This window comes from Aulonocara stuartgranti, assembly GCF_965226115.1.
Source record: "Aulonocara stuartgranti genome assembly, chromosome: 5".
NCBI lineage: Eukaryota > Metazoa > Chordata > Actinopteri > Cichliformes > Cichlidae > Aulonocara > Aulonocara stuartgranti.
In genome coordinates this window covers 6,717,631-6,740,284 of record NC_138943.1, presented here as the reverse complement: position 1 = coordinate 6,740,284, position 22,654 = coordinate 6,717,631, and the positions used below count along the sequence as shown (strand labels likewise).

Sequence of the window (22,654 nt, the reverse complement as noted above, 5' to 3'; positions counted from 1 at the left end):
ATCTCACTTATGTCGAGTTTTTGCCCGAGATGAGTAACGTTTTTCGATATAGTTGTTTAATACGTAATTAACCAGTGAAAAGCAGCATCAGGAAGTACTTTCAGGAAGTAGTTTGCCTCAGTGTTTGAGTGACAGCTGTGCGGCGGTGACAGCCCACACGGGACGGCAGCCCGCAGAGCCGAGCCGACGCTCAAGATGGCAGGTAATGGCACTTTTTAACCCGAGTTTTCTTTAATATTTTGGCGCTGTGCTGGCATTTGTAAAGTGTTTTCGGGCAGTTGAGGTTTTTAGTAGTTAAATAACGGCTTCTGCTCCACTTCCTGTGTAGTACTGCAGGACGAAGTGGGAGAGAAGTCAAGCGAAAGGGCTAGACAAGCCATGTTAGCAAACTTAGCAGCATCTAGCAGGCTAAGCTAACGAAAGATCCTTACGTGGTATCGAAATGGGTGACTTTGGGACTACACTGAATCATATATTTGCTCATTGCATGTAGATTACTTTTTTAGTCTCTTCAGACCTCGATGGGAGAATACTATGACCCGTGTTTATTATCGATCTGTTATCATAGCAAACGCGAGCGAGTTGACCTAGCCAACGTTAGCTGAGTTGCTAAAGTCATGATCAGCCATAAGCTGACCAAATCCTGTTTTACATCACAACAAAGGCGCGATGTTGTTTTGTGCCAGCGTGGTTTTTTGGGGTGTTGTTATATATATTATGCCGTTGATTATTCTACTCATGAAACGCCTCGTTTAATGTGTGATTTCGAGGTAGGCACTGTATTATATTTAGAGCACATTCCCTTGCTTGCCCAGCTGTAAACACTGGCTTCTCCTCATGGGACTTATTTCTGGTCTCTTCCGTTGACTACAACCCCCCCATCTGCTATTGTCCTATATCGAGGGCTGGGTGGTATTGAAAATAAACAGTGAGAGAAGGTCTTCTTGTGCTAGATAACATGATTACTCACACATTTGTTTTTGAAAATGTGCTAATTTGTAAATAGGGGGAAAAGAACTTTAAATGCATTTAGCGTAGGGCTGTAAATATAATTTTAAGCCATTATTATTTTTATGGATTTGGTACTTACTACTATTAAACGAATAAATCCCAACCAAAATATAATTCGACTTTTATCAAAAAATAAATAAATCTGATAATTACCTGTTCATATATATATATATATATATATATTAGATTCGAAGATATTTATATATGTTAAGGAACGAATATATAAATTAAACTGAATTGAATTGATCAGCTCAGGTCTTGCAGTTTGGAGAGGCATTGAGGCAAGACTCTAATGGTTTGGACATGCAGAGGAGGGGATGGTGAATATGCTAGATAAACGAAGTTAAAGATGGATCTGCGAGGCAGGGGGGGGAAGAAGACCACAGACAAGCTACATGGATGTAGTGAAGGAGGACATGTATGGTTGATGTGAAAGGAGGCTGGTTAGAGATAGTGTGAGATGAAGACAGATGGCGTGCTGTGGCGACCCATGATGAATATATATATATTTTCATCATATTTTGAGATATATATATATATATATATATATATATATATATATATATATCTCAAAAATACAGTTTTTACATTGCATTTTGCAAACTACTTTGCAGTTTATCATGACTACGTCTTTTGACTCTGCTGCATGTGATGCGGAAAGTGCTGAGCTGAGCCAACAGCGTAGCTGCTGTGCTGGAGAAACTGTTATGACAGCAATTCTGAATTATTGAGCCGTGTTTTTATATCGGCACATATCAGACAATACAAGTGCAGACCAGTATGACGCATATGAGACGGGTGACATGCCAATCTGGCCATATTCAAGATGTTTGGCATTATTCAATATGAGTTGCTTGAAATCTCTGATATTGAGCCAGTGGGAAAAAATAAAAACAAATAACTAAAATATCAGCTTGAATGGAGTGATAGGGTAAAGTTTAACCTGGAAATTGAATTTCCTATCAAGTAATTCTGCAATCATTAATCATGACCGTGTTATGTCTTTTTGCAAGATGAAAGAAAAACAAAAAGTGTGTTAAGTGCTGTGGTTGGCTGCAATTGAATGCACAATGAGGGTTGGATTTATTGTATTAGGTACACCAAGCTAAAAAGAATGCAGTCCGATACAACCTTATACATTTTGTCATAATTAAGGATTTAATGTTCAGTTTAAGACGATCAAACTGTCTGTGCAGTTTGGAGGATGAAGGCCTTCATGTTATGCTATATGCATTGTAATAGATGATTGTTAAATCCATTTTCATCAGGGAGGATTGTCAGAAAAATAAATGCATTAGCATTTAATAGAGTGCAGTTTAAATAGCACCAAACTGACAATTGAATGATCTCACATCATGATAATAACCTGCATTGTTCATCTGTGCTTTTATGGATGTGCACTTGACCATTTCAGCTTATTAACTAAAGAAAACTGTGCAATGAAGCAAAAAATGAAATTATAAATTATTCTTGATCAAGAAAATTGGGGGTGGATATCAGTCAGTTTGTTTCTTTAATTGATTCTGTTCAATTTAATGTGTTAGGAGATCAAAGTAGGCCTAGACAGGTTTTCACTGTTAAACCAGCTTTTTTTTATTATCACCTCTGTATCTGCTTGACCATGGTGTAGAATAAAGTTGTTTTGTGTTTTTTTTTTTTTTTTTTTTTTTTTTTTAAAGGCTTGCACAAGATTAAAATGTGTGAAAGCCCCAATTGCCAGTTTGTGGTCATTGTTTTTTGCCAACACTGATGAATGGATGCTATTCTGATGAATTGCACAGTTTGTTACCTGTTTTTAACTGGAGTCTGATCTCAGCTCCCTTCGCTAATCACTGTGATAAGCATTGATTGGATTTGCTTCTCCTCCAGGCCATAGCAGTGACAATATCACTTGAATGCATCAAGTTTCGCTTTCACCAAGTGATGACATTAGGGAGACTACTGTGATTTATTGCTAGGAGACTTTGCCCCCTCTTAGTAATTGACTTACTCTAAATGTGCCATTCAGACCAGGGTGTCAATAAGAGATGGTTCTTCCGCCATGGATCCCTACCTCACTAACTGCCTTGTTATTGCAGGTCTATCTTTATACTTTGAAGATGGCCATGATGATCTGGATGATTGTAAGTATGCCAATAACACTACACTAAAAATAGCGTACTATTGTAGAATTATTTAATTTCATATAACAGGAGCTTTGTTCAGCAGGGTCCTAGATGGAAATACTTTAAAAAAGATCTATATATTTAAAGCTAGTTGACTCAGTACCTTTAGCCTGGCACTCTCACTACTGTTTTACCCATTGGCCATCATTTAGGCCCTTAGTATTTGAAGTCGTTTGAATAGTCATCCAATATGTATATCTAAAATCATCTTTATTTTGTTCCCACAGTTGGATTTGATGACTATGGTACAGAGTGCGACGGTATCCGCATCACAGCCTTCCTGGATGCAGGACAAGATAACCTTACTCCTCTCGGGAGGCTAGAGAAATATGCTTTCAGCGAGAATGTCTTCAACAGGTAAGCAGAGGCCCGTGGTCAAGCTGGTCATGCATTAGTCTGCAAAAGCAAAGAAAATTTGTGGATAGGTTGACACACCATATTCTGCAATGTAAACACTGAGCAATAAATATTTTATGACTGAAAACTGACCTGCTGGCTTTGACCACAACTCAGATCTCACTTTACGACAATATTCTACAGCTACTAGAGCTGTCTTTGGTATTTGAAGCTCACTGAAATTATTTTAAACCAGTGGCTGCTATAAGGAACTTTGGAAGTAATTGTATGTATACTAAAATGCTTCAGTTTAGCTACTGTTTCCAAAATGTCTGTCCAAAGCTATCTTCACAGTAATGTATGTTTTCTCTTCTGAGCTGTCCGTCCATCCACAAGAAGCCCATGTAAATTTTCTCACTTAAAGCTTGTGTGTGGTAGTTGTATCAAAATTACAAAAGTATCTTATTTCCCGTATTTGATATAAAGTAAAATTTCTTTTGTTTTTTCCTAACTTAAAGAAGGATGAATTGACTTTGTTGGGTTTTGATGGCTAATGTGAACAGGTGCGTGGTCATCCAAACTTAGCAGCAAAACTGTAGACATGTCGGCATGATAAGTAGGGGTGGGGGAAAAAATCGATACTGTGTAGTATCGTGATATTTTGTTTGCTAATAATGTATCGATACAGGGACAGCAGAAATCGATATTTTGTTACAAAAAAAGTTTTTGTGGACTGGAACATGCTCTGACTTCAGAGCATGTTGATCAGCTCCTTTTTCTGAGCAAGAATCCTGACATTCCCTCACTGTCCAAATGTGTTTAACTTGTTTTTTGGCAGCAATAAACATGACAGTTTACTTATTTTAATTTAAGACATGTTTTATTTTAATTAAGTTTAAAACTTTTTTATGTAATGTAAAATTATATTTTGTTTTAGTTTACTTTCAAATTCTTCTGTTGCTGAAGGGGCTGCATAGTTTTCATAAATTGCATAGTTCAGAATAGCTATAATTGTACCAGATGGTTGCATTCAGTTAAGTTGGACTAGACTGTAATACAAACCGTTCAGTTTGTCAACAATAAAACTGACTGAAATGAGAGAAAGACTGAGTGCGAGGCTTTGATATTAGATAAAATGAATATTGATAAAGTTTACCTTTATGTACAGAATCTGAATATCGCAAAATATTTTAAAAAATTGCAACAATATCGTATCGTGGGATGTATGGTGATCCCCACCTCTAATGATAAGAATGTGTGCCAGTAGCATTACAACAAATTTTGAAGGTCTTATCATCAAGGAAACATGTGCAAATCAATGGAGGGGAGCGAGGAAACATCTGTTAAAAGTCACTTCTTGTATAAAAATCTTTAAGGAAATGTAGCCAGATATTGAGACAAACTTTTCATCAACTTTCCTCAGTTGGGAAATAGTTGCTTAAAAGACTTGTGGCAACATAAGGTTGCACTGAGATAGCCTTTTGTTTTCTGGCCTTCATTCAGAAGTCATCTCTAAGCCTTTTGTTATGTTTTTTTTTTTTTTTTAAAACCCGTACTGTGAAGGAAGACCTAAAGACTTAACATAGAGCCCTGTGTGGAGGCTGGCTGTCTGGCTTTAGAGTGATTATTGTAATCCCTCTCTGTTATATGTTTAAAGGATATTTAGTTTAAGGTCTGTTTTTCTGTTATCAGTGTATAAAGGGGAGGTATTTAGTCTGACACAGGTCAGGTGGGTAAAAAAACAAAGCAGAATAATCAGAGGTGTCTCCAACCTCAAAAGCTGCTCGTGTCTCTACACGAACGCCTTACATTCCAGTCTTTATGCTTTTCATGCTCAGCTTTGCAGGGTTAAAGCTCTGCTGTCATTTCCTAATGCACGTGTGTGTAATGCACTTGACAGCTCTGTCAGTGCGGTGTGTCACGCTGTGTGCTTTTGAAACTTGTAGGTATTGGCAGGCAGTCCACTAACTTGAAGCTCCCATTGCTTTCTAGGCAAATCGTGGCTCGTGGCCTGCTTGATGTGCTTCGAGAGTTCAGTGACAATGAAAATGACTTTATTAGTGTCATGGAGACCGTTGCGAGAATGTCGGAAGATGGAGGTAGCTGTATTTTCGTTTTCACAGTATGTAGCTGTGGTTGCAGTTTATTCTATTTTATTTTTTAATGTGGTGCATTAATGAAATATTGCAATTTGTGTAACTAAGAGCCCACAGTCCGAGCTGAGCTGATGGAGCAGATTCCTAACATCGCCATGTTTTTGCATGAGAGTCGGCCCAACTTCCCTGCTGCTTTCTCGAGATACTTGGTACCAATTGTTGTCCGGTATCTCACTGATCCGAATAACCAGGTAAGTCTGTAGACCTAAAGAAAACAAAAATAAGGTAATTGCAGAAATTCATATGAATTGGTATTGTTCGTTTGCCTTGTTTTGTTTTTAACCTCTGACCCTTGTATTTTTAAGGTGCGGAAGACGAGTCAGGCAGCACTGCTCGTCCTGCTGGAGCAGGGCCTCATCTCTAAAGCTGACATGGAGACCAAAGTTTGTCCAGTTCTACTCGACCTCACAGAACCGAGCAGTGACGATGACTACAAAATTGAGGCAGTGGCTGTAAGACAACACTGTATTTTAACGAAAAATGTTTAAAGAAATGTTGTAGTGGTTCTCAAACTGCGGGGCGGGGATCACCAGGAGAAAAGCGGGGAGTTAAACTACGTAAACTTTTATGTAAAATAACCTCTGTTTAACTCAAATTCAAGTTGAACCCTGTTTTGTGTGGTTATAATCAAGAATAGTAAAATATAAAAATTGTGATATGTGGAGCACACCAGAGGAATGTTTTAGTATTGTAGCTGGAGATTGGGCTTGATGTAGTACGGCAGAATAAAAACACTAAACTGGATTTAGGCTACAGGTGTAGGTGTGACTTAGCAGTTAAACCTGTGAAGTTCTGCCCAGGTAGAAACCTTCAGTGGTGTCTTTTTATTACATTCTGGGACAAGTTTCTAAATGGTTTAAAATGAGTAAATAAGGACAGCAATATCATTGTACAGCATAATTTAATCTAAAGGTACCAAAGTTAAGTGGATTTTCTTTTATTAGTGGCACTTTTAGCGCATAAGCGATTCACTAATTTACTTAACTCAAATCAGTTTTTTTTCTTTTCTTTTTTTTTTTTTAAACCAGATTCATCCCCCTGAAACCTTTTATCATATAAACACAAACCCCTTCCTTTACTATTTACTCTTAATAACCCAATTTTTATTTATTTTTGTTCCTTTTCAACCTCAGTGCACATCTTATTTCTCTGAGGTTTTCTGTTAATTTCATGGTTCAAGGTTAATAAAATGAACCAGTAAACCGAGACACACTCGGAGATTGTGATGACACTAAACTCTGTTCTTGTTCTTCTCTGTACAGATCATGTGTAAAGTTGTCACCATGTTGAGCAAAGACACAGTGGAGCACTTGTTGCTGCCACGTTTCTGTGAACTGTGCAGTGATGCCAGACTCTTCCAAGTGCGCAAGGTAACGAGCTCAACCCGAAGGTATCTTTAAAACTCAGAGATGACTTAAAGCAGATGTTTAGACTGAAGTCACAACTTTGACAGTAAAAATTTAATTGTGGTTCTGCTGTTCCATTAGTGTAAATCCAATCACTCATTGAGCTAACTTTAATTCGTTTATGTGCGGTAACTTAGCTTACACTGCGCTGTTGTGTATTCAGTGTGGAATTTTAATTGGCTGGCGTAACTGGTGCCAGTTGGGGAACATGATTTAGGAGCCGTAAAGGTAGTTTAACTTGGCAGATAGCTTGTTATAGAAACTTGTATAAAAAGCATTTTATAAAGCAATCTGCCTCAAGGCTGCACTCTGAATGAATCATACAAATCAGTACAGGTTCCTATTTGTGATATTGGGACTCAACTCTTTTTAAGATGCTGTTTCTTGGTACCTTCTTATTCATTCAGGAACATTATTTTTTTTACAGTTTTACTCTTAACACAGAGACATTGGTATCATTTTTGTATTACAGGTGTGTGCAGCCAATTTTGGAGAATTTTGTTCAATTGTAGGCCAGGAGGCCACAGAAAAACTGCTGGTAAGATGCCCAATACTGTTTTTCTCACAGATTCGGTGTGTAATTTTATGCTATTATGCAAGATGAAAGTTTAGTACTGTGTCCTTGAAGCTTTTCTTTAGATGTGCCTTATGAATTTGCATAAAGTGCCTTATGTTGTGTTAAACTGTTGTGTAATCAGAATGATGTTATGTAACGTTTGCACGTCAGTAGTTTCTTCATGGTTTAAGGTTTCAGGCTGTACTGATGTGACTTTATTTTGACATAGATGCCCAAGTTCTTCGACCTGTGCTCAGACAGCCTTTGGGGCATCAGGAAAGCCTGTGCCGAGTGCTTCATGATGGTCTCAAATTCCACCTCTCCAGAGGTGCGGCGCTCCAGATTGTCCCCCCTGTTCATCAGCCTCATCAGTGACCAGTCCCGCTGGGTAAGATACACAAACACACGAGGACAGAGAGGAAAATAACTTGGAAATGGAAGAAGGGGGGGGGGATTTTGTTAAAATTACAATAACAATCAAGTGTAACGTCCTGAGTGGTGTGATGAAATTAGGGCAGTTGTTGCTTGGAGCTATCTTACATCCATCTTCCCTGTTTTCGATGCGGTATGCTTGCAACTTGTCAGACTTTCAAACTGGGACTTGAAATCAGAGTGTTGTCCTTTTGATGTGTCTAAAATTAAGAGCAGAATACACATTTTCTTCTGTGTAGCAGCACAGGATCATCATCTAACCAGATCCACAAGCTGTGTGTGTGTGTGTGTGTGTGTGTGTGTGTGTGTGTGTCTTTTTGTTTTTGAGCTTGCAGTTTGTGTACTATCTTTTGAGGGTATTTCTTACCTCATCGTTTCTAAGACTGATAAAATTTGAATGATTGGCACAGTGAGCAAGACAAATTTCTATATACTCCACTTTCAGGTACGACAGGCGGCTTTCCAGTCTCTGGGGCGCTTCATCTCCACCTTTGCTAACCCATCCACCACAGGCCTTCACTTCAGAGAGGATGGTGCACTACTAGAGGTCCCCAGATGTACATCTGACAGGTAAGATCACCTGTTTATCACTGCTATAACAAGAAGCATTAAGAGACTCAGAAATGTCCTTCTTTTGTCATGTCCACATAGTTTAAGACGAAATGCGTATGTCTCGAGTCGTGTCTTCTTAGGTCTGGATGTTTAGGCCATTAAGTAAGCTGTGAAATGTAGTTCAGGCTGTGATTATATCAACATGCAGGAGGTTTGAGTTTGGTCTTGGCACAGACGCTTCTGACTGTTGCATCATCAGTTAAGTGAATCATGGTTTGAATTCACTGGGTGTGACCTGAATGGTTCAGTTTTCTTTTCATTTTTTATCAGTTTTTATGTGGAGGGGAAAAAATGTCAAATAAATGGAACAGATTTTATTTTTTATTTTTATTTTTTTCTTCATGAATCCTCAATCTTCCATTAAGCTTTTAAGTGTGCTTCTGTTTACAACTTAAAAAAAATCTGTCGGAGGTAAAAGGCAATTGGAAACATTTAACTGCTGGCTTTGAATGGATGCATCTACTCAAAGTTATCTACAATTTCTTTTTCTCTTCCTCATTTCAGCGGCTGTTCCCTAAACTCCCTGAACTGCTCTGACATTAGCAGCTGCCACACAGAAAGAACCATCACCCACACGCCTCCAAACCAGGACGGGCGCGCCACGCCGTCACCAGAACATGTGTCAACAGCTGACAGCGAGGAATTGCACAACTTTGATAACAGCCACACCTTAGTCCCTGAAGAGATGCATGGCGGTTTCACCCACACAAACAGCAGTGATAGCCCGACAGCTACAAACAACGCTAAGAACACGAAAGAGGCGGAACAGACAGACGAGAACTTTAATTCTTTTCACTATTGGAGGTCTCCTTTACCTGACATCAGCGGGGAACTGGAGATGCTGAGTTGTCAAAAAATGGAAGAGGTAAAGGAGGAAAAGAGAGAAGAAGAGGAACCTACAGAGAATTGTAATGATTCCAAGTCTAACCATGGCAAACAAGCTACCAGCGACCAGATCCAGAAGGTTTTGGACTGTTTGCAGCCACACATGGATGACCCCGATGTACAAGGTAAGGATACGCAGGTAGAATATCTTTTGTCTTTTTGTACTGAACTGGCATGTAGATTCAGCTTTGCATGTAATTCGCCTCCAGCTCAAGTTCAAGTGTTGTCGGCAGCTCTAAAGGCAGCCCAGCTCGACAGTCCGACAGACGACAGCCCGACTGAACCCCAGCCAGAGCTTCAGCCAGAGCTTCAGACTGAAAACGGTGCAGACAGCCCTTCTGCAGAGAGTGAAAGTTTGGAGGTTCAGTCAGAGATAGAGGTGCAATCCACAGACGAAGAGCAAATGTCAAAAACTCCCACATCCTCAGAGTCGTGCCCCATCCAGGAGCAAGGAGACGAGGAAACGCAGACGGAGCCACTGGAAAACCAGGAGCAGTCTCCTCCCAACTCCCCCGTTCTGGTACGAGCCAGTGACTGTCAACTAATGTGACTGGATTTTTCTTGATGCAAGTAGTTGACAGTATTTTCACACTGCTGTAATGCATACTCTATTATTGCAGCTAAACTAAAACTAGGTGTGAGCTAGAACGTCTGTTCTGTCTTGTGGCATCACTGATGATCAGAACATGCATTTCTGTGTGTTTTCATTCGTGAAGTTAATGTTTGTTCTGCAGGATTTGATAAAGAAATGAAATGCCAAATCAAGTCAGCATTTTTTCCCTTTACTTTACATTTAGCTTATAATTCCATAAAAATTATAGAAAGAAACCCAACACTCAGTGATTCATTCCCTTGTGAGCAAGCTTTTGGTTGCTGGAGGTTTTTTTTCCTCCTCGCTGTCTGGTGGCAGCGAGGAGGAAAAAGCCTCCAGCAGAGCCAGGCTCAGGAAGGGTTGGTTGTCTGCTACGACTAGCCGGGGGCTGGATGGGAGGAAAGAGAAGGGAAAAAAAAAAAATAGAAGGATGTAAAGATGTGACGCTTTTAGGAAAGGACACAAACTGAACAGCCAGCTTATTGTGCTGCTTAACCCCAGCTTGGAGTCGCATTTTTATTAAGGAGCTGCAAGTCAGGTTAAGGTTGCTGTAGCTCAAAGCAAAAAGGCACTGCATAATTTTATATTGCTGTGCCAGTGTTGTTGCTATTATGATCAGTGTTGCTCTAGGAGGTCTGCTGGATCTGACTGCTCATGTTATTTGCATTGTCATAGGTTTGCAGCTCAGGGGAAGAGATTGCACTGGGCAATTAGAAAGCCTTTAATACATTAACATTGTGAAAGGCTCAGTTTAAACTAGAAACTGTTTTTTACTTTACGTAATCAAGTGTCTCAAGTCCAGCATGGGTGCGTCTGATATCAAAGGCTCCAGAGCTACATTGTAACTGTTTTTACAAACAGCTGTAACTGATTTCGACCTGGTATGAATTGTTTTTCTCCAGTACTTGGTGCACGTCTGCGATCATTAACAGTATCTGTGTGAATTTGTCATTTCCTCAGGAGTCTGAACTAATTGAGAGTATGGAAGAGGAGGGAAAGGATGACTCCCCTCTCAGTCCATTATCTGAGGATAAGCCTAAGGTCCAGGTGAGTCAGCAATGATATTTTCCAACCTATAAATATTGATCGCCATCTAAGAGTTGGTATTGATTAGCACTGACATGGATTAGTCGCTATGCTTGCCTGCTGCTCTGAGTGCAAACGCATTAATCTTCGTTTCCAGAACGTGATCCCGCAGCAGCTGCTGGATCAGTACCTCTCTATGACGGACCCGGCCCGCGCCCAGACGGTGGACACGGAGATCGCCAAACACTGTGCCTTCAGCCTGCCGGGGGTCGCGCTTACTCTGGGTCGCCAGAACTGGCACTGCCTCAAAGATACATATGAAACGCTCGCTACTGATGTGCAGGTAGTAATGCAAACATGAAAGGAAGCACAGGGTTATTTTGGGATTAGATTTGCTGTGTGACTCTAATAGGACAAACAACACCACATGAGAAATCTAAGCTGCCACACTAAGCTGTCACTAACTGACAAAGAATATGTTGTTTGGATTTTGGAGCTCTGGGATTTCTGCCAGACGTTGAGAGCTACTGTGCCGTGTCAGTGGTCAGCTAACTGGAAGCAGACTCCTTGCAGTGTTGAATTTTTATATGCTTCTTATAAGGAAGAGAAGGCAAGAACACAAACAATGACTAAACTTTATTTTGATGGATGACTCTTAAGCATTTCAAGACTACTAAAGTAAATTCTGGATGTGTCACGTGTGGGTTTTTTTTTTTTTGTTTTTTTTCTTCGACCACAGTGTTGGTCTGGTGGCTTAAGATTTCAACATGTTCCTCTCATGAGTGTCAGTTTCTGAATGACATTTAAATGAGACCTTAACGCAACAGTGTTGGTGTACTTCAAAGAGCAGTGATTGTGACAGCACTCACACTGTTACCCTTTATTTCCTCACAGCACTGAATGTCTCTATAAGCATTAATGTAAGGTTGATGTTTTTCAGTGGTTTAAGTTTTTCTTAGTAATTTGATTGTGTTTTTTGATGTGGAAAAAGAAGCTAAAAGGATGTTTTATAAGCCGCTTCCTTGTTCATGGATGGTGTTATAATCCTTTTATGGCCCTTTCTCTCCTCCCTCGCTCTCAGTGGAAGGTGCGGCGTACACTGGCTTTTTCCATACACGAGTTGGCGGTTATCCTGGGGGACCAGCTGACAGCAGCTGATCTGGTACCCATCTTCAACGGTTTCCTCAAAGACTTGGATGAGGTCCGCATTGGTGTGCTCAAACACCTTTATGACTTCCTGAAGGTAAGATTACAGGTTCACTTACTTCTGGATCAAGTAAGATATAACTTTGGTTCGGCTGTGTTGACATTCACACTTCTGAAATGCTTTGTTTTTACAGCTCTTTGATTTTTAGCACACTCGGTGGCAGAATTTTGTCGTTTCCAGTAAAAACTGAGCCATATTGATAGGCTAGCTCTCTAATTGATCTGCTCTGTGTTCATCTTGTTGTTGTTGTAGCTGCTGCACGCAGACAAGAGGAGAGAATATCTGTACCAGCTGCAGGAGTTCATGGTGACGGACAACAGTCGCAACTGGAGATTTAGATACGAGCTGGCAGAGTATGTCGTCTTTTCTTCCTACTGTCAGGATGAAAAGCTGGAAACACATTTAATTTTAAGCTAACACTCGTTCAGATAGGCTCACATTGTTTTACTGTTTAATTCTGCTCTTGCTGTTTGATTTAACTTCATTGCTCTTAAATTGTGATTCACTTTTTGGTTGATTGTACTAGCGTGTACCGTGTATTTGAGTGAAGCACTCTGCTCCTTTCCCCCTCTGCAGACAGCTGATCCTGATCATAGAGCTGTACAGCCACTATGACGTGTATGATTACCTCAGAGAGATAGCGCTCACACTCTGCTCTGATAAAGTCTCCGAGGTCAGGTGGATCTCTTACAAACTGGTAAGCTTACTTTTTTTGTTTGTTTGTATTTAAAAACCTTCCACCCTGGATGATTTTAATGATGATTGGTGGGGGGCAGCTTTGGCAGCTTGTAACACATAGCGAGGTCAGCAGAAACTCTGGAAACTTTAGAGGAAATGAATCACTCAAATGGAAGTGTTCATGCGTGGCCTGTGACCGATGAAGTAACGTCCTGATGGCTGTGTTTGATCATCTTGGCTCATCTCCAAGGACACAGTACAGTCGACAGATTAACTGAGGGGAAACCTGTACCGCCAAGTTCTTGTTTGTGTAACAGAGACAAATTCATAATCATGCTAAATATAGATTGGCTTTTCCTTTTAGATGCACTGCAGAGGGAAAAAAATGTACGTTTTTTTTTTTTTCTCAGCGACTCACTCGTCAACTCTTGTGTTCTCAGGTGGTGGAGATCCTGCAGAAGCTTTATGCTTGCGGGGCTGATGACCTTGGCCTGAACTTCATCAACGAGCTCACTGTTAGATTCTGCCACTGTCCCAAGTGGGTGGGGAGGCAGGCCTTTGCCTTTATCTGCCAGGTGGGTAATGCTCATCTCAAGTGTCCCAGTTCTCTCGGCTTTAAATGTCTGTAACTGCATCAGTGACTGTCCATGCTGCTGCTGCTGCTACTGGGAAATGGAATAAAATAAATTAAGTGACAAACCAGATGCCATTTGGAGCTTTGAGGTAAAACAGCCTTCAAGCTGCATATACACGAAGTGTTGAAGCTGACAGCCAGTCATTTAAGGATATTCCAGGCTCTGGTTGCCTAGATAACCTTCTACTAGATTTAGTCCTGGTCAGATGGCAATCAATGATATCCTGTGTGCTCACTGGTGACCTCTTCAGTCACTCACCTGGAAATTGTTTATCTCTGGTCCCACCCATTTCCTGTCGCCTGTGGTTACGTGACCCATAGTCACTGGATGTCATGGAATGTCATTCACTTGTCGGCTTGTCACTTCCTGTTAGGACAAAGCTGAAGTGCCATTTATAAAAGTTTTTTGGGGGAGGGGCATCCCCAAGGAGGTTTGTGAAAAATCACAAACTATGTAATAGAATTATTCCCTTAAAACTACTTTTGTTAATTGGAGTTAAAATTACTGAAGCAGAGCAGGCATTTAGTTTATCAGATGAACAGGAAATAACAGGAAAATTGCAGACCAATCACAGTTGACCCCCTCCCCCCCCAATCCCCAAAAGGCTTGTTCTGACCAAGTGGGGGGGAAAAAACAGTTATTGTTCCTGGATAATGTATAATTTACTTTCAATAAAAACCTTTGTCCATTTGAATGCAGTGAAAATTTGTCTTAAACGTGTCTCTTAATGTAAACAAATGAAAAACAACAAAAAAAAACATAAGCATGTACATGTCACATGTATATAAACCTCATTATGAATTGTTAATCATGTTAATGTTTAATGTAATACTACATTAGAATTCACAATCTGGTTTTTAAATTGTTATGATGAAATGTGAGCTTTCTCCTGGTGTGTGATTGTTTTAAATGGACAGACGATACATGCAATAGCAGTGGTTGTTTCATGTCATGTTCACGTCGCATAAGAGATGTGCAGTGACATGAGCCTGTTTGTCAGCTTTTCTGTGTGGTCAGATGCTTTCGTTATGTTGCTGCATCACCCTCACTGAGTGCATTTTGACTCACTACTTCCTGCATTTGGTTTGCTCTTGCCAAATATTTCCCATAGGCCGTAGTGGAGGAGGATTGCATGCCCATGGAGCAGTTCAGTCAGCATCTACTGCCCAGCCTGCTCAGCCTCTCATCAGACCCCGTGGCAAACGTCCGCGTCCTGGTAGCCAAGGCTCTACGACAGAGCGTGATGGAGAAAGGTAATCCATAAAAAAAAAACTGACCATCTAAAGGTTTTCATACTTCATCAAGAAAAAGTACAGGGCATAATTGTAAAGCTGTCAGCATTCGGTTTTACAACGTTAACCAACAGCATGGCGTGAGATGTTGGTACACTTGTAGATTTTTGAGCTTTGGGCAGAATCAGGGGTGTCTTTTTTTTTTTTTTTTTTTTTTCCCTCTGTTATCATCATAAGCTTTTGGTCATAACATACTTCTCCCTTTGAGTGTATTAAATATGTTTTTATGTTGGTAACTATATTGAGCTCTGAGATTTAGGTGAGTCGGTGTTGTGACACTGAAGTTGCAGTTGCTTTGTTTCTTAAAGTCAAAGTTACTCTCCCTTCAGCACAAGCTCTGGTCATTTGCTCATAACTTTTGATTCTTCCCACTAACTGAGTTTTGTGTCCAGCGTACTTCAAGGATCCGGGCTGTGCTTGCGCTGACGAGCTGGAAGAGACCGTGATGGCTCTGCAGTCCGACAAGGACCGGGACGTCCGCTTCTTTGCCAGTCTGGACCCAAACAAAGGCTTGATAGACACTGCCCCCCTGATCTAGCCTCGGCTCTCCCCCTCCAAGCCCTGTTACAGCCCACCTGCCTGTCTTACCTACCTGTTTGTTTGACTGACACCCAGTCAGTTGTAAACTGCAACACCAGCACCTGACCAGATTCCCCAGCCGCTCGCCTGCTGGGCAGATTCACACCGACGACCACTTGAGAAACGATGGCAGATGTTCAGGTTGCTACGTTAAAAGTATGAGCATGCTCAGACACCACAGCTCTGTCTCTGGTTGGGCAATACAAAGCGCACATTACCTTCACAGCAACAACAATGAGGAGAAGAATAAAGAAAAAAAAAAAAAAAAAGAGCAAACTTGTGAATTTTCATAAGATGAGCAGGACTCAGACGTCAGCTGGACTGCTTTGCGTCAAGCTGCCGTATTTTACACCTGAACTTTCCCTCTGCCTCCTCCACACTAACATCGACTCAGTCCCCAAACACAGACTTGTAAAACTACGACAGGCTCTCTGTCTCCAAAGCTAATTCTAAGCTTGACTATGAAATTGAGGTTTTGTTCTTGTGTCTTTTTTTTTTTTTTTTTTTTTTCTTGTGAATTTCTTAACGAACAAGCGGGCGAGGCCTGCCTGACTCTGATGTGTGCACTAACTCAGGGGGACTCATCTGAATCTCAACAGCATTATTAGCTTACACATTAAGCAGAAGCTCCTGGATCCCTCATGGAAAGAAAACAAAAAACAAAAAAATCTCCAGCAGTCTGAGCAGCAGACCAGCCAAACCAAGTAGCTCTGCTGGTGTCTCGCGCCTCAGTTCATCTTAAATGCCTGTTGTCTCAGACATCCTTTTGTCTTCTAAGATGTCCTCTGGGTTATTGTCTGTTCACTTCTAGCTTCTCATGTTTCTCCCCCTCTCTTTCACCTGGTCTTCATGGGCCACTAAAACCACTACTGCTGCACAGAAGTAAATGCGATTCTGCCACTCAGCGTAACTCAATTAAATTCATATCTTTTATAAAATAACAATGACCTAATGAACTTTTGATTGCTTCCCTGCTCCGTGTCTGTTAACCAAAAATGTGACACAAACTGTCTCCCAAAGAGCAGGAGGCTGATGAAATACCTCTGCTTGGACATGACTGGCCAGTGTGAGGAGCATCTGTGGTTCAAACAGGCTCTGAATGTCCTCAGTTGGTGATTTATTTTATTTTTTTCCCCTGTGGTGTTAACTCAGACATTAATAACAAGGGCTCATGAAATGACACAGGGTGATGCAAAACTCAGAGAGAAGAGGAAGAAAGCAAGCACATTGATGGATGGTTTTTTTTTTTTTTTTTTTTTGGCATGTTTTTTTTCCCCCCTCAAACTTTGTGTTTGTGTGCATGTGTGTGTGAGATTGTGTGCGCGCGTGTTTAAAGGTCCATTTCACTTAAGGTCGACCTCCTGATATTGAGTTGTGACCACGGTGGTGTTCAGTGGATCCGACTGACCGGTTGTAAATTTGGAAATAGGAACGGCAGTGTTAGTAGGCTAAAAAGATGCCTGATCATTGTTTCCCTGTCTCGGTGGAATTATTTCAAGTATGAGATTTTTCACAATTTTGGACAGCTTTGAACCTGTGGAAAAAACATTATGGAACCAAGGCCAGTGTAGTCGGGTTTTCACCCGGTTTGAGATGCGTTATAAATATTGGGAGCAGTCACCAAGTCACTTTGTAGTCTCTCGAGCTTGTCTGTTCTTCCTCTCTTGTATATGGTAACCCCGCGCCCCCTTTTTTTTTTTTCTGTTTTTTTTTTTTTGTTTTTAGCTTAGAAATAAGTTGAAAACTTAAATCGATTGTGGTGTGTGAGCTTTGCATCTCAAGTCCTCCTTCCTTTGAAAGGAGAGCTCACTGCAGTAATGGCGGTGTCCACTCATCTGTCTGTCTGCAATTTGTGTCCCATCTCATTTTTTTTTTTTTTTTTTTAATGTAGAACAGTTAATATATACATTTTATGAGAATTATTTTTCTTTTTCAATTATGCACCACTGTTCAAAGATTTTATATCCTAACTTTACAAAATTTACAACCTTTGTAATATTCAATGGTTTCTTTTAAAAAGACATTTTATGTAATGTTATTTTTAGTATTCTGTAATTAAAATTATGAAAATTACAATGCTGTGTTGGTTGCTTTGTTTTGCCGTTATTGTCTGCTGTGGTTCAGTCATACAAGGTTAATCTGTTGTCCAACATTTAAATGTTAGTTAATGGCTAAAACATTTCCTGGAAATGAACAACAAAGGTTTGAACCACGTAAACAACTGAGCAATCCGATATTAGATGTTTAGATCTCAGCCTATACTGATTTATATGGAGTAAAAGGAAAATCTGACAACTAGTATCAGCTGATGTTCTTATACACTCAGTGGCTACTTTTTTTTAGATCCACAGGTTCTTCACGCAAATATCAATTTGGTCAGTCACATTGTAACTGTGTCATGTAGACATGAAGATGATCTGTTGAAGTTCAAATTGAGCATCAGAATGGAGAAGAAAGGTGATTTACGTGACTGAGTGAGGCTTAGTTGTTAGTGCCAGACAGGATGGTCTTTCATAGTATTTCAGAAACTGGTCATGTACTGGGATTTTTCTCTCAGTTATCTCTAAGGTTTACAGAGACTAGTCAGAAAATATCCAGTAAACTGTTCTCTAGGCTAATGCTAGAGGAGAATGGATAATATTCTTCCAGCTAATAGGCAACAGTAACTTAAATAACCAAGGTCTGCAGAAGAGCAACTCTGAACGCACAATGTGTCGAACCTTGACTACTTCAGCACAAGACTACGTTGGCTGCCACCTCTGTCAGCTAAGAACAGAAAATTACAATTTATACAGACTAACAAAACATTAGAAAAACATTGCCTGGTCTGAGTCTTGATTTCTGCTGCAACATTTAGAAGAAAGGGTCAGAATTTGGAAGAAATCATAGATCCATCGTTAAGGGTGGTGGTGAAATCGTGCGGGAGGATATGACTCCAGCACAATGATCCATCTGGCATGAAGAAATAAGACTGGGCTGAATATTAAATGTGTACAAAAAAGCGCATTTGATAGTACAGGCTTGATTTCAGGATGCTGTAGCTAGAAGTGTTTTGGACTGATGATGTCATTAAAGCTGTAATGTGTAAATTGCCACAAATTTCTACCACTTATTATCCCCCCACCCCAACACACACACAGGTACATATACACTTGCTTGCACTCTTAAGAGCACAAAGTCTATTTATTATCACTTCTTTAAAATCTTTAGATTTGAAGCAGCAATTTTCTTTAAAAGAAACAAACTAATTGCTGATTAATATCAATCTGTCTTTGTGGTTTCTGCTGTCCTTCCTGCTGATGGGAACTCCTGACAGAGCCCCTCACGTCTTTCTGAAAAGCAGCAGCTTACGGTCCCATGCAGTGCTGCCAAAGCTCTGGATTAGCTCCATGCCACAGTGTCTTTCTAGGTGTTCCCTGGCATGATCTGCCACATCCCCTCGGATCTTCAGGGTCTTAAAGTGGTCAAAGTCCGAGCGTCCCAGCTTCCTCAGCCGCCGGGCTGCAGAGCGATAACACTTCCAGGGCTGGGCCTCCAGCAGAAGGTGCTGGCTCATGGAGGACAGGCGAGAGAGCAGCTGCAGCAGGCCCAAGTCTCCGTGGTTTAAATGGACCCACATGGTCACAGCTAGACACAGACACAAGTGGAAGTGAGAGCAGCCGTGCAGGCTGAGGTAGTCCTGCAGCTGGTTGGTGTCTTTGGTGATGTCGAGAGGGATGAAGGTGATTCTGCTTGGCAGAGGGTTTATCTCCTCCGCTCGCTGAACTAGAGTTTCATCCAAGTCGAAGCCCAGGAGGTGAACTTTCCTCCTATCAGGCTGTTCCTCAGGCACCAGATGTTTGTAGAAAGCTATGCTCAGTTCCTGCCGTTCAGTAGGTGAAAGGAAAGAAAGAGGACAGCTGTTATAGAGCTGACAATTTAAAGTGATCCTTAAAGATCAGCCTCTAAATCTGTTTTAAAGTGTCTCTGAGGAAGGTTTTTAAAGATATAACGTCACCCGAACTTACGTAATGGGTGTGATCCCTTATATCCAAACCTCTGATAAGTCATTCAACTAAAACAAATGTGGTATGAGGACAGAAATTTACATTTAATTATTAGTCTGGATTATAAAAATGAGTCTAAACGCAAATATGAGCATTTATGCATAATCGAGAACATATCAAAAAGTCCTGCCTATTTAAAGGGGGCCACTTAGGGATATGGCCTAAATCATTAGTATGTATGCATGAAAAAACAACAGAGGTGGACTTACCCCTGAGTTACAGCCCACGTCCACGATCAGCGTGGTCTCATCACTGTATCCTAAATCCCTGAGCAGAGCCGGTGGAATCAGACTCAGGCGGTTCTCCGGAGGGTTGAAGCTGTAATAATTTATGAAGTTACCGTAAGGAGCGGCGCCAGGATCGTTTATTTCATCGTCAGCATCAGCCTTGCTGTTCTTCGAACAGGTTGCCATTGTAATATGTGCGTCCCCTAAATGACTCCGGGTAGAAAACAGTGCTGACCGAACTGTTAACTTTATTTAGTTAATTATTTAAAGTTAAATAATATCAAACTAAACTCCTTGTAAGTAAGATCATTTATAAAAAAAAAAGTACCAAAATGGCTACATATAGCTAGCATATGATCGATAATGACGCTGTTTTGTTTTTAAGTGAATAGTGTTGAACAGTTTCCAGAGTTGAAGTCTAGCACAGTCGCTTAATGGAACTTACTTACTCAAGGGCTCTGGGTTCTAGGAGGCAGGGGTGAGCCAAGGTGGCAACAAGCTGACGTTCAGCCTGACGCCATGGTAACGGTAGCCTCTGATACGGTCTCTGCGTCTACAACAGGGATGTCAAACTCATTTTACACAGTGGGACACATATACAGCTCAGTCGGATCTATAGCGGACTGGACAAAAAACAGGATGTGTTTTTTCTTTGGTTTTGTATGAATGGCCACGGGGAAGCTCTACGCTTCCGTATAAAATAGTTGATCACATTTTACTTACTTAAAAAAATAAAAATAAACATGCAGTTTAATTTTGTAGACCACTAAAATTCAACTTATATGATCCTTCTCTAACGTAACAATATTTCACAATTAAAATGCTGTTATTATTATTTATTTATTTTTACCAGGCCATTTTTATTTGTTTCACAGTTTAGCAACTAGCCCTGCCTTTTGTCCCACAATGCACCTTCACTGTAAAATGTTCTTCTGAAATAAACCGTAGCGTCTTGATTAAGTACTACAGGGGAAATATCTAAAAACTCAGAGATTCACTCTGTGTGCTGCCGCAAACACCCCCCGTAAGTAGGCGGCGCGCTGCTGTTTTGCCAAATCAAGAGAAATGTCTCATTTGAGTGCCCGTACCTGCACCTTACGAAAGCGAGTCCGCTAAAGTAGCATAGCAGCTGTGCTGACATTGAGAGTGATAACGCAGGATAGCACAGTCTTATAATTCCAGGTAAGAAAAGACAAAAGTGTTGACCACGAGAGCTTTTTCGAGTCGTGTATCGGTTGTTAATGCGCACGCACAGAGCTGGACAACAGCTGTTTTTGAGCTCATTGACAGGGAGGAGATAACTTGTCCTGTCTGAGAATGAAAACAGCTCCCAGGTGTCCAGCCAAAAAGTGATTTCCGGTGTTCCACGTTAAATGTTTTTTACGTTAACTGGTTAGATTTGTTTATATATTCCACTGTACCACATTCTGCATGTTACACGGCTACCAATCCAATCAATGTGTGTCATTAAATCTGTTTATTTTAAATGCTAACACCCCAAATTCTTATTAAATAATCGAGTTCACTTGTAAGGTGCTCTGTAGCCATCTCCTCTTTTTAAATCCAGTTTGTCGTTTTTTGTTTTTAACCCAGATTAGTGACTCTGATTGGGAACAAAAGCTCCAGCAGCTCAGCGCGGGGGAAACAAGCTACATTTGCTTATTTTGTGCAGAATATTGTGGTGAAATTACCTTTTACTGGGAAGGCAGCAGGTCATGTTAAACTGTGACTATCACCAATTAACGTGGGCGTGTTTCCTAAATCAGCAGCATGTGTTTAACTGCGGATCTAACATCTGGAACTCGGAGATGGAATATGTAAACAAATCTTAACCATTTAGCCTGTATTTAAACTGTTGGAAGTTACTTGTTATAATCTATCACTTTTTGAGGCAGAAAGAACAATCCTGCCACAGGTTAGATGTTGTAGTGCGTTTCTTGTAAAGTAAAAAGTTGAATTAACTGTAACAATGTGTTTTTCAGTAGAAACATAGGCAAAAGGGCAGCTTACACTTCTGTAAAAATACTTTAAGTGGCAAAAAAGACTTGATTGATTCTAATGTTGAACAGAGAAAAGGCACTATAATGCAGAGTCATCAGGAAACTAAAAAAATATATACTTTCTATATAGCACTTTGTAAATCCTGTTGACTCCAATGTTTACCAATATAAGATATTAAAGATACAAAAGCCTTGGCAGGAATAAAAACTAAAAGATTTAATGCCTCACTGCCTCCAGGAGGTCCTGAGACTTAATTAATTTGTAATTAAGGTTTTTGCTGGTGTGATTGGTAAAGCTGAGCTTGTTTGTGTGACAAGCCAGGAGCAAATGTTTTTGATAAAATCTCAGTCATCTTGTTCCAGCTTGTCCAGTCCAATGGTGGGAAGTATCAAGTACTTCTCAATAGTTGAGTATTTCCATTTTAGTCTACTACTTGTCAGGAACATGCGGGTTCAGTACTTATATTTAATGCACACGTATAGTAAAAGGTGTGGATGATGGTGATAATGTTGGGAGTATTTATCAAATTAACAGATAACAAATATTCTCTCTTTAATAACTGACTTCAAGTTCTTGATTTAAGAACCAGTGATGTTTGCAGTGTTGTCACTGGTTACTTTTCAGCTTATGAACCCATTTTAATCTCTTGTTCCTGATTTCCTTCAGGATCCCCAGCATGGTAACAGGAAAGCGGCTCGCAGACATCGGCTATCGGGCATTTTCTGCCTCGATGATGCTGCTGACGGTGTACGGGGGCTACCTGTGTGCAATGCGAGGGTACCGCTACATGGAGAGGCAGAAGCAGCTGAAGC

General features: G+C 40.5%; 2 protein-coding genes across 2 annotated transcripts; one reads left to right on the top strand and one right to left on the bottom strand.

Moving 5' to 3' along the window:
* The first annotated feature begins 21 nt into the window (after positions 1 to 21).
* Positions 22 to 17,290, top strand: ppp4r1l (protein phosphatase 4, regulatory subunit 1-like). Its single transcript, XM_082533931.1, has 20 exons — positions 22 to 202; positions 3,090 to 3,134; positions 3,404 to 3,533; positions 5,505 to 5,611; positions 5,717 to 5,859; positions 5,974 to 6,120; positions 6,931 to 7,038; positions 7,547 to 7,612; positions 7,860 to 8,018; positions 8,508 to 8,632; positions 9,179 to 9,684; positions 9,769 to 10,079; positions 11,112 to 11,198; positions 11,335 to 11,520; positions 12,259 to 12,420; positions 12,637 to 12,737; positions 12,961 to 13,081; positions 13,503 to 13,637; positions 14,809 to 14,950; positions 15,382 to 17,290. The coding sequence occupies exons 1-20, from the start codon at positions 196 to 198 to the stop codon at positions 15,525 to 15,527; spliced, it is 2,934 nt and encodes a 977-aa protein (XP_082390057.1). The 5' UTR covers positions 22 to 195; the 3' UTR covers positions 15,528 to 17,290.
* A 122-nt stretch (positions 17,291 to 17,412) lies between these two features.
* Positions 17,413 to 20,272, bottom strand: bcdin3d (BCDIN3 domain containing). Its single transcript, XM_082533933.1, has 2 exons — positions 19,824 to 20,272; positions 17,413 to 19,430 (listed from the first exon to the last, which is right to left on the bottom strand). Exons 1-2 carry the CDS (start codon positions 20,025 to 20,027, stop codon positions 18,891 to 18,893), a joined length of 744 nt encoding a protein of 247 aa, XP_082390059.1. The 5' UTR covers positions 20,028 to 20,272; the 3' UTR covers positions 17,413 to 18,890.
* Between the last annotated feature and the right edge of the window lie 2,382 nt (positions 20,273 to 22,654).

What these genes read in the sequence shown, in the direction of transcription:
- bcdin3d (XM_082533933.1), bottom strand. Translation starts at nt 20,027, where the DNA reads ATGGCAACCTGTTCGAAGAACAGCAAGGCTGATGCTGACGATGAAATA. An exon ending in ACGTGGGCTGTAACTCAGGG is followed by an intron (nt 19,431 to 19,823) that starts GTAAGTCCACCT and finishes ACTGAACGGCAG; the next exon opens with GAACTGAGCATAGCTTTCTA.
- ppp4r1l (XM_082533931.1), top strand. An exon ending in TCACTGATCCGAATAACCAG is followed by an intron (nt 5,860 to 5,973) that starts GTAAGTCTGTAG and finishes TGTATTTTTAAG; the next exon opens with GTGCGGAAGACGAGTCAGGC. An exon ending in CTCCCAACTCCCCCGTTCTG is followed by an intron (nt 10,080 to 11,111) that starts GTACGAGCCAGT and finishes TCATTTCCTCAG; the next exon opens with GAGTCTGAACTAATTGAGAG.